Raw genomic sequence first — 12,188 nt, 5'->3', positions numbered from 1 at the left:
CAGTTATAATATAATTATACAATATTATAATTAATATAGTAATTATAATTAATATTATTGTAATATATATAATTATACATTTTAGCATTTCTCCATCAAGAGGGTAGGTAATTGTAGATAAGACTTTGTAGATCGGTGAAATGATAACACTCAACATTTAGTTTATATTCATCTTTATGAGATTAGAAGGACACCACTTCTTGATATTACTTAGCCAAATCTGGAGTCTATGGCAATCTTCAATTGATGTAACAGGAGTAAATACCTTGATATCATCAGCAAATAAGAAGAATTTGGTGTTGATTTGATCAACAATATCATTTAGATTAAATGCCCTGCCGCAGCAAACCTGCAGACTAAGTGAATTTCCAATTACCTGGCTAGAATTCCACTAAATTATTCCCTTAAAATTGTCAGATTTAGTTCCTACAGTAGACTCCAGCTCTTATCCGGACACCTTTTAACCGGACATCAGTTTAACCCAGACTACATTTGGCGGAAATGACATCTCTTTAACCGGACATTTTTATCAGCACATCAGGTAACCGGAATAGATTGGCAGGAAGTGGGTGGTACCGAATGATTTTAGACCAGTGATCACGTGTCTAAATACAATGCTCTCCTAAATTTAAGTCAACTACTGTAGGTCTATACAGTGTGCATTTAAACGGTCCGTTTTAACGAGTCTTTGGGGACGTCGGATTAACTGGAAACCTCGTTATCCGTATAAGAGGGAGTCTACTGAATTTAAATATAATTCATTTTAATGAATCCTTAGGTTTGCTGCTACAGGGAAGGTATAGGCCTATAGATGTGTTTTTTTATTGAAATGTTGAGAGCTTATTATGAAATAAACAAAATTGCTAAATTTGATTAAAATATATCCTTAAACAACCAAACTGCAAAAGTTTATTTATTCTCCATTTAAAAATAACATGGGCATTTTTAATTGAATTTTTTTTTATTATGTCCGCAACCGTTAGGTATAGCCAGTGTTGGGGAAGCTACTTTTAAAATGTAGCTAGCTACAACTACTGCTACATTTCCAAAAAAGTAGCTTAGCTACAGTTCCGAAAAAGTAGCTAGCTACAACTACAGCTACAATGAAATGTAGCTACAGCTACAATTTTAGCTACTTTTCCAAAGACGTTACTTTTTATTCCACGCACATTAGGTAAATGTAAAATTAATTGCAACTACATTTTTATTCAACAAACATTCAAACAAAAAATGTCAGTATTGTATCATTGACTATAGGCCTATATACCTACAGGTATATATAGTCAATGATTGTGTCTAACATTACTTGGAAAACAAATTATTCCTAGATTGTATTTAATTTCTTGGCATTATATACCTAACATTAAAACAACAGAACCAAATAGTTGGGTTTCTCATCATATTTAGTACTTATTTTTAAATATTGCATTATTTTTAAGCATCTTATATGTAAATTTCATTAAGTTCAAAGGACATAGGCCCACAACCAAACTATATTTTAAAAACTCATTTTATTTCTTTAATATAGATTCATTTATAGATGTCTTGTATAAACAATTAAGACCAATAAAACTGTAAAACGATTATTTAAAAATACTTGTTGGTGTTACAGAGCCTAAGTTAGCCTAATGAAATTGGAGTTTATTGCCTTTCTTAACTTTTAATGTTAAAAACGACATTGTTATAACTTTTAACCATAGTGATAAGTTACTTGTTCAATGAATAACACTTTTCAATGTCAAGAAATCGTCCTTTATTGTCATTATGCATAGGGCAAATTGCAAATTGTGCTTCAACCTAGTTGGTACAGAAAACAGTATTCAGCAACTTATCCTGAAATCGGCTTTTAATTTAAACATGTGGAAATTTGTAAAGTAAAAATAACATATAGGCCTACTTGGCTATGTAACAAGTTGGCTATAAGTTAGTAGGATTGTTTTTGCAATGACTAAAGAGATATATTCCTAATAATTGAACTTGGAACTTGGTATTCGTCTTAAACCATAGCATAGCCTAGGAATAGTCCTATACAAGAGCTGTTAGCAGGAGCAAACTATGCTATTTTTTCAATGTAAGTTTCATGTTATATGGAGATTTTCGTTACAATTATCATTTAGTCTAGGCATATCTTAAATCACATCAGGTAATTTCTTCTTTGTTAATTTAGTAAACCTTTGAAAAATCTTCGTAATATAACCAAGGAAGGGCTTGTTATGATGAACCACAATCAACAGCTGAAGCAAAGGTTGATAGACCAGCTTTCTCATTATTTTAAGGTTTAGTGTTGGTTTCCATTGAAACCCAAGTTGAAACACTATCGATATAATAAAGAAACTAAATTGATTAATTTCCCTGTCAATCACTTGCAAGCATTCAATAGCTTCTCTTGTCACCGGTAACGTTTAAAAGTCGTCTGCATCTAGCGATTTTATTTAATCTGACAGTAATCATAGAGTAGTAAATTAAGGAAATGAGAGCCAAAAATGTGGATAACACTCATTTAATGGCCTCCATGTCCACACAACGTTGTATAGGGAATGAAACGGCTGCAACCAGCTGTATGAAGCCAAGAAAGTAGGCCTAATTTTTTTGAAAATCTCAGTTTGAAAGGTTTCACGTAAGGTTGAGGTTATGATAAAAATCACTATCTCAAACAATGTTAATGTAGCGAGAAAAGTAGCTAAAATTCCGCTACAACTACTTTAAAAATGTAGCTAGCTACAGCTAAAGCTACAAAATCTTAAAAGTAGCGTAGCTACAGCTAACGCTACAAAAAAAGTAGCGCGCTACTGTAGCGTCGCTACTAACAAATATACAAACGCTTCAATATACAAAATTATTTATTTTTAAGCTCTACAAAATTGTTTAGAAAGAGAATGTGAAATTTTATGTTTTTAGAGTAAAAAATGGGAAACTCCAATTTTTACCCCATAAAATCCCCTGTAAGCCCCCGTTCAAAAAGTCCGATCATGCTGGTTTGCGAACTCATTCGAGTAAATGCAGGTTTACACGTTTGTACTAAATTTCATCAAAATCGGATCACTTTTGTTTGAGTTATCGTGCCAACGGACATATATAGATATGAATTTGGACGGAGGGTGTTTTTAGCCTCTGTGGACCTCAAAACGAAAAAGTAAATCGGTCCCGAGTCTAGGTCTTGCCATGAGAATAGCTTATTCCCTATATAGGATAACTTGAGAATTAGCGAATTTCCCTATAGGGAAGTAGCTATTACCGTAGGTCTAATGGTAAGACCTAAGCCCGGGACCGATTTACTTTTTCATTTTGATGTCCCCAGAGGCCAAAAACACCATTCGTTCAAATTTTTATATATCTATATATTATAGAGATATATATATATATATATATATGTCCATCCGCACGATAACTTGAGTAATTTTTGTCCGATTTTGATAAAATTTGGTTTGAAGGTGTAAGGCGGGATAAACTTGAACGAGTTCGCGAACCAGCATGATCGGACTATGGGAACGGGGGTTTATGGGGTAAAAATAGGTTTTTCCCATTTTTGACCCTAAAAACACAAAATTTAACAATTTATTTTTAAACCATTTTGTAGAGCTTAAAAAAACAAATAATTTAGTATATTGAAGCGTTATTATACGCCTTATTGTTACGGAGAAAATTTTAAAAAATTGTTATTTTAAAATTCCCATGTTATTCTTATGGAGAATAAGTCAACTGTTGTAGTTTGCTTGTTTATGAACATATTTTGATCAAATTTGGAAAATACATTCATATCTTACAAAACTACAGTATTAACATTTTACAACAAAAACACTTTTTTACCCTCCCTGTTGCAGCAAACCTAAGTACTTGTTAAACAAATTTTATTTAAATAGGGAATAAATGTGATATTTTTAAGGAGACATTTTTTTAGTAAAATCCAATCAGGCAAATGGAAATTCGCTAAGACTGCAGGTTTGCTGCGGCGGGGGTATTTTAAATTTACAATGTTTTTAATTTTCTCCGTAACCGTTATGTATATAACAACGCTTCAATATACAAAATTATTTCTATTTTTAAGCTCTATAAAATGGTTAACACATAAATTGCAAAATTTTATGTATTTAGGGTGAAAAATGGGATAACCCCCCATAAACCCCTGTTCTCATAGTCCGATCATGCTGGTTCGCGAACTTGTTTGAATAAATGTACGTTTACACATTTATACCAAATTTCATCAAAATTGGATCATTTTTGCTCGAGTTATCGTCCTAACGGACACATATATATATATATATATATACGAATTATGAATATATGACAGTGTTTTTAGCCTCTGGGGACCTCAAAACGAAAAAGTAAATCGGTCCTGGGTCTTACCATGAGACTTACAGTAATAGCTTATTCCCTACATGGGAAATTCGCCAAAATATAACAAGATGTAAAGTGTACACGGTATTAGGCTACTTGATATTTGACAGGAAGATTCAAACACACATAACTTAGCTATTATACATCCTAGAACATAGAAAATAGAAGAAACTGAACATGTGAAGCAAGCTACACAACATTTTAAGGAGAGAAACTGAGAACAAGCCAGAAATTATAGAAATTCAAAAGACAAGTGTGGATTTTTGGAATCATATTGAGAAGGGAAAGCAGCCTTCCCTATAAAGTACTAATGGACGATGGGGCTGTCTGGATGTGTCATCTGGATGCGAGTATCCATATAGAATTCCATATAGTATTGCGGTACCGTATAGAAAGAAATGTTGGAGTATCATTACCTTATTATTACCATCTTCTTGGCCGTTGACCCATCGTATTGAATCAGTATCGAATTGTGGACCGTTGACCCACCCTGATCAGTATCGGTATTGAATGAATAAAGTAGGCTGTTCCTAGTTTTAACAGCTGTTGGTAAAATTTATAAGGAAAAGTATTTAAAAACTATCATTATTACTGTCATTTTCATGAGGCCTTCTATTGCATATTTTTTTCCAGTTTGGACTTAAGCTTACAGTATCCCTCTTATATCCCTCTTATCCGGACACCTTTTAACCGGACATCGGTTTAACCGGACACACTGCACTCGACGGAAATGACATCTCTTTAACCGGACAATTTGTATCAGCATATTGGTTTAACCGGACTAGATTGGCAGGAAGTGGGAGGTACTGAAACGACTGTTCTTGTGGGAAAGATTTGAAACCAGTGATCACATGTCCAAATACCTCCTAAATTTACCTCCATGTCCTAAATTTAAGTCGAATATCACCGACAACGGTCTGTTTTAACGAGTTTATGGGGACGTTGCCTTAACCGGAAAAACCGTTATCTAGACTGGCCTTGGTCCTGAGGAGTCCGGATAAGAAGGAGTCTACTGTAACTAATTAGTAATAATCTTTCATAAACTAACAACACACAGTTAATCTCTGTTTATTCTTTCATTCATTGATTCCAGGTTGGGAGTCCTAGCGTTCCGCAGTCTCGTTTAGTTTCCAAGCCTTGCGTTTCATGTGTCTTTACTGTTTATTGTTAGTGTTGTGTGTTATTGTTATTGTTTGGTTACTGTGTGTGTGCGTTTATTGTTTGTTGTTCCTTTTTCGGAGTTAATAATGTTTAAAAATATCATCTTAGGCTATAATTTCATATCAATACTTCTTTAAGTTACAAAACTATGTAACAAGTTGATAGGCCTATTAAATGTGTAATCATTAAACCAATTTTTTCATAAATGGATTTTCTTACAAACTTACTTAAATGAGTTAAATAAATCTGTTTAAACAGTTTTATTATTGCCAATTTTGTACTTATGAAGAGCAACGAATATTATTCTTAGTCTGGTGACACTTTGTTTGATATGATCTATTCAGCGACACAAGAGTCCATGAACGGGACAGAAGAAGAAAAAAGAAATAAGTAGAAGTAAAATTCTTCTTCTTTTGGGAATCCACTCAAAACTTAAACTGCTTTTTTGTTTCGATAACATACCATTCGATACTGACGGTAGGCCCTATCGATAATTTAGGTCTGATAATATCGGTACGGTATCGATACTTTTGATTCGATACTGTATCGATACCAAATATCGGTTGCAAGCCAGTATCCGAACGTCCCTACCTACACCCACGAATGAAATTAATGGCTAATAAAGTAGTTAAAGGTTAACTTACTAGTCAAAGTGTAGCCGTAAGATGCCAACTGTCCGGCCATGTATTCACTGTCAGAGCTGTTGTGAGTACATCCCCAGGTCTTCAAATAAACAGTCTGAGTTCCTGGAATGATACTGTGAGGAACGTTAAATTCGTCTTTTCCATTATGTTCATTTTTCACTGAAGATATAGACTTTAGCTTTTTAACTCTAACTGTAACATTTTTCTTGTTACGATATCGATCTTTCGGTGTTATTTCTTGAGATGAGATTAGATCTTCAATGTCATCTATAATCTCGCTACAGATTGCTGGCATCTAAAAACAAGATAAATTTTGCCATTGTCAGTCTAAAAGTAATCAATTAAATACTTAAAAGTTGTGTGAAATAAATAGTACCTAACTTAGGCATACACATCCAACAATCAGCTAAACTAATCTTATAGGCCTAAGGTTAGATTAAAATAAATATGCAACAGAAAAGCTTAAACAAAAATTGGAATTTTTATGTTAAGAGTAGTCTGATTTTAAAATCGTAATCCTTGTACCAAAACACCTGTTTTACAGTATCAATGCGTCACGGGACGGCTATATGGTGCGACTGCGAACAGAGTCACTAATCATCACTCTACCTACTCCGGACTTCAGCATGCCTTACAACGTCATCTGTTTGGCCTGCACAGTCGTAGCTCTGGCATTCGGACCTCTGCACAACATCACTACTAAGAAGTTAGTTTTTAGATATAGTAGGTACTTGTTCATGTTACCAGTGGTAGACAGATTGACCTAGGCTTATGTTTTTATTTTTTAAGATCAGGTAAATCCACTCTCTCTTAAGTGAGGACTTGCATCAAACTTCAGCCTAGATAAGTCAAATTGTTCTACCATTTTCAAATACGTTATTAACAAATGTTGACATTGATTTTTATTTCAGTTTAATTTTTGGTGATTTTGAGTGTTGATACAGGTCATGTTTGTAGTAGTGTAAAATGATTATAATATTTGTTAGAAGTTAAAATTCAAATCCCATTGCATCCATCCGATCCATTGTTTCATTTGTAATATTTAAGTAATTCTGTTGTTTTTTTTTTCAGATTACAACTGACCAAAGCTGGGGAGCCTAAGGGAGTGTTTGCTTTGTTGTCTAATAGGTCGACCAAGTTTTTAGTCGGCTTGGGGCTTGTGGCAGCAGCTGCAGTTTTTGGCCTAAGACATTTCAATATAATTGAGTTTTAGACCAATACTTAAGGTTTTTGTAAATCCCACTACATGTAAATTTGTATATGTTTGTATTATACATTCAGTGATGTACAGATGCCAACAAGGTCAAGGACCGCTGGTGTTTTTGTGTGTGTGTGTGTAGTTTCAGATCTCTAGTCTCCATGAACAAAATGATCATGGGTGAATGCAGTTATGAAAGACTTTGTAGTGAATTTTCATATTTATTAATGACTTTTGTAATAATTATTTGCTTGACTATTGCTTGAATAAACTCTTTATGTATAAAACAATTATAATTTTTCTATTTATTTTATCAGTAACTTTGTAAGAAATAAAGAAGACATTTTCAGAATTTCTTGGTGTTATTTCTTTGAACTGTACTACAGTCTACAACTTGGGTCATGTAAATAGTATGCTGATAGATATTTATACAACATTCCTTCAACTAGGCGTGTGCAGAGGGGTTATAGTGCTTGCTTGGTTATCCATGCAGAAAGCAGAAATTTCTTTTCCTACAGTCACCCGACAAGGTTGCCTTCCTTGCACTGATATTAGTACAGAAAGCTGATAATTGCTGCATTTACTTACTTTGTCGCACGGTTTATACTTTGGCACACACCAGGATTCAAACCAAACAACACAAAACAGTGTGGTTTTATTATGCACGTAATCCATGTACGCTTGGAAATAGGTTGGCAACCCTTAAACTTAAAGATACTACTACGATGATCAGCTGGTAAGACTATTTATACTACGATTTAACCTGCGATTTTATGTTTATTTTTTATTTTTGTTCAACACTTGGTTAGAACATACATAAAGTGTAGTTTTTGAAAGATTAATTACTGATAGGTATAAGTGGGCCTAACATGTTTAAAAATAACTAACCAGTGAAAGTGATTGTGAATATATGTGTAGACCAGAAGAAATATCAGAAACTGCAAAACATGTTTAATTAAACCTGTTACCTGATAAATCATAAAAGAAGTATGAACGAGCAAACAAACTTTTTCCTCTCCAGCGTAAGAAAGAAATGTACAAAATTGTCATGAAATATTTTATTGGCATATTTTTCAGAACAATCTACTTTTTTATTCTGTTTCCTAGTTATTAATACTGTTTATACGTGTACTCTTGAAAATAAGCAACACTTAAAGATACTACGACTACAATCATCTGGTGCAGTATTTCCCATTCCGTTCAACAATTGGGTTTAACCTAACCTAAACACTTGTTGAATAATGTTTGAAAGACTAATTATTTGTATGCTCTATAGTGACTGTAGGAAAAATACAATGTGTAACACGAGCGCAAATGACCTTTGCTGCACTCGAGATACATTCCAGTAAACATTTCTCTTGTGTGCAGCAAAGTGCCACTTTGCTCACTAGTTACACAAATAACTATTGTGATTTCAGACTTCAAGGTATCATTTATCCCTGAGCAATTATATACTTTCCATTTGTAGCAGGTAGGTGTTGCTAAGTATTTCATAATAATAGGTTTTACATTTTTTTTACATTTCAAAGATTGGTAAAAGAATCGGTCAGCACCTTAAAAAATCTTAAACACACCAGCCCTTGTACTTATTTCATTTGGTTATGTCGCAACTCGCAACTATACTTAGAGCAGAAACTCATTTTTTCAGAAATAGATTTAACAATAGAAATTGACTGGTTATTGAAAACAATATTATGTGATTATAGTTGATTTATTTCTTTATTATCTTAACTTTACATAGATAAATCCTTAAAACTATTATTAGCATTTGTATGTTACAGTCTTTTCAGTTAAGTAAATCCAGGTAATGTGTTGCATTATTTTACTAATGTTTTTTTTTTTGTTTGAGTTAGGATAGCAAGCAAATAAAGGGGTTTTTTGTCCTAGGATAGTCTTTCACATTACTTCATACTAGACCCAGGGCTTGTGGCATTATAACTTATATAAAATCCATTAGTAATTTGGTGGGATTTGAACCTGGGACCAAAGTCCCACGCTCTGCCTCTAGATCAGCTCACAAGTTTCAATGGAAAGCCTATCCCTAATAGTTAAGACAAACATCTTGATCCTAGCCAGTTCCGGTGTATACCAGGACTTATCCAATCTTCTAACAAGCCTACCTCTAGTCTCATCCGTAATACACCTAGTTTGTAGCGGAAAATAAAGGGTCAACCGGGGCTAATATGAACAAAAAAAGTAAACTTTTGACATTAACTCAAAAATGGTAAATGACAGTAGAAAAGAAAAAATAGTAGTGTATACAGCTCTTTTAGCTGAATATATTTATTTACTAACAAAAACCATAAATGTAACCATTATTTAAAAAAAAATTAAAAACCACTGTTCACATTAGCCCCGCTAAAAGGGGCTAATGTGAACAGCCCATGGGGCTAATGTGAACACTCTTAATAACTCTGTTATTTACAACACTAGGCATATGTGGGGGCTGTTGTGAACAAGCCTAGGGTCTAGTCTACCAGTTGCAATAAGTCTCAATATTTTATCTTAAATAGTTTTTGAGATATGAAGGTATCTTTGGAGAGCCGCGGGTCGCCCTACGGTAACCCTTTTTTTTTAAACCATTTATAAATATTATACAGGGCTAATAATAAGATATAAACAAGAAAAAAATTATCTGTCAACATACCTGAGTATTTATTAAAAATTTCTTCAACATACAAATTGTTTAAAGCACTTAAAAAAACAATAGCCTAATTTAAGACAATGCAAATTGTTCGTTTAGGTAAATGACAGTTTATTGCACTTTTAGGCCTATTAGGTAAATATAAAAATGTAGGCTAGGCCTATTCAACACCTTAACTGTTGTCTTTGTAAAATTAAAACTGTTTTATCACTGTAAGGCCTTCAAAGAAGTTTATTGAGGAACTTACGCCTCAAAAACTTCGACAATTTTGTCGAAGACATACTTATGTCTATCACTGGTTCCACATACATTAGGGGCTGGAAGTTTCCCCAAAATGTCAGTGGTAGAAACAATAAATATATCATCTTCTTTTTTCAGGAATGATTTTTTTCCTCATCACAGGATTTAAATCCCATCACTTCGATCTCCCCGTCAGCCAGTGTTTTTAAAACTGTAGCGACATAGCGGAAGGTGGTACTGTTCACAATAGCCCCCATTCACTGTTCACATTAGCCCCCCAACTTTGAAAGCTTATAACTTTGGCTGTTATTAATATATTTTAACTTTGGGAAAAGAAAAATAATCCCCAATTCTTATTTAACAAAATTCAGGCTTAAGATTATTCCTATAACCAATGTAAAAATTGTTATAACAAAAGTTTTCACTTTGCGCGGAAAAGTTTTTTGGGCGGAAAAAAAGTGTTTTAACAAAGTATTTTTTTAAAGTAGGCCTACCTAAAAGTCAAATTTGAAGTTTTCTCATTATGGACACAAAAAATACAATAAATTTCCTTTCTAATTATATTTTTTTCATGATTAAAAATCCCAGATAAATGACTTTTTAAGTAATTGTTCATATTAGCCCCAATATTTTGGTGTGTTCATATTAGCCCCGGTTGACCCAAAATTAAAGGCTTCATGTAGTAATGAAAAGAAGCCATCAAAAGCCTCCTCAGGTTCTCTACCCTTATCGCTTAGTAAATTACTGGTATTGAATTAGGCTAGTAGGCTAGGCCTAAATTAATAAAAGGAGGCCTCGCCCCCAAAAAATCATTTAAAAACGTTGTAGCTTAGTTTTAAAGTGAAAGAATAACTTGGGCTAGCTAAAATCTAAACAGAAATAGGCCTAACTTAACGAGCAGATTACAAACAGGCATTTAAGTACCTAGATGCAACATTCTTAAAATAAGTTATTGATCAGAAGTTTTCGAATTATTAGCCATAGGCCTAACAAATTATAGCCTGTTTGAGTGTTAAACAGGCTACCTTCAAATTACAGGTAGCCTAAGTTAGTCCTCAATAGCCTACATGTAATCAAGTAATCAAGTCAAGTAATCAAGTACTTTATTGGTCATTAAATAATCAATGATTACAATAGACCTCGTCAGAGACACACATATAAAACAATGGGTTAGGGACAAACATGGGCTAGGGATTGCAGGCTAAGACACCTAAGTACAAGTTAATTCACCCTAGCGTTAAAAACATAAAAAAACTAAAGTTCTCCGAATGGTTTAGGCCTATTGGAATAGCACGACCGAGGTAGATCTTTCTTGACTAATAGCTTTGACTAAATGCAATAGTCAATGCTAATAGCAACTAGACAATCTTTGAAATGCCTACAATATAAGTTAAGCCTTATTTACACAGCAACAATACAACTGAAGGTAACAACAGATTAGATTAAGTTACATACCGTAATGTAAGTAAAAATGTATTGCGTGGATGATCTTTCGTTTAATTTAGTTTATAAATACATATTTGTGTATTGACACTATTTCATACACAGACACACAAAACTATAGAACATCAAATAACTCAATCTCAAACAGAAACAATCCCAACCCAACTCCAACACCAACCAAACAAACATAACCAAGAATACGACGGAACGAAAATAATTTCATACTTCTTCTTCCTTCTTAATTTTTTCTTTATCAGCAGCAAGCTTGACTGATAGCATAGCTATGTAGCTTAATTTTATGAAATATTTTATTGGTGTTGGTCCGTTGGTCTCATTGTTCCGATTCATATTTTATTTAAATGCAATAGCTCCGAATAATTTGTATGTACAACAGTTCTGAAAAAAGAGGCAAATTAGGCAATAAAGATGATTCTGAAATGATAATGATAACTTCAACTTCAGAACTTCTTACGTAAATTAGGTAAACAAAACAAAAACCAAACACCGGCTTCAGTCAGATCAA

At 33.4% G+C, this 12,188-nt stretch overlaps 2 protein-coding genes across 2 annotated transcripts in view; one reads left to right on the top strand and one right to left on the bottom strand.

Moving 5' to 3' along the window:
- Positions 1–11,832, bottom strand: part of LOC128982148 (threonylcarbamoyladenosine tRNA methylthiotransferase-like) — a 67,928-nt gene extending 56,096 nt beyond the window's left edge. The window contains exons 1-2 of the mRNA XM_054401207.1: positions 11,678–11,832; positions 6,141–6,435 (exon numbers count right to left, since the gene is read on the bottom strand). Coding sequence (XP_054257182.1) covers positions 6,141–6,435 — 295 coding nt within the window. The 5' untranslated portion in view covers positions 11,678–11,832. The remainder of the gene's footprint in view (positions 1–6,140; positions 6,436–11,677) is intronic.
- Positions 6,680–7,669, top strand: LOC128982147 (GPI transamidase component PIG-T-like). The gene is made up of 2 exons (XM_054401206.1): positions 6,680–6,846; positions 7,212–7,669. The coding sequence occupies exons 1-2, from the start codon at positions 6,710–6,712 to the stop codon at positions 7,351–7,353; spliced, it is 279 nt and encodes a 92-aa protein (XP_054257181.1). The 5' UTR covers positions 6,680–6,709; the 3' UTR covers positions 7,354–7,669.
- Positions 11,833–12,188: the final 356 nt, after the last annotated feature.

This window comes from Macrosteles quadrilineatus, unplaced genomic scaffold, assembly GCF_028750875.1.
Source record: "Macrosteles quadrilineatus isolate MER2022 unplaced genomic scaffold, UCM_ALF_1.0 Scaffold_134__1_contigs__length_289700, whole genome shotgun sequence".
NCBI lineage: Eukaryota > Metazoa > Arthropoda > Insecta > Hemiptera > Cicadellidae > Macrosteles > Macrosteles quadrilineatus.
This window is presented reverse-complemented; position numbering and strand designations above follow the sequence as displayed.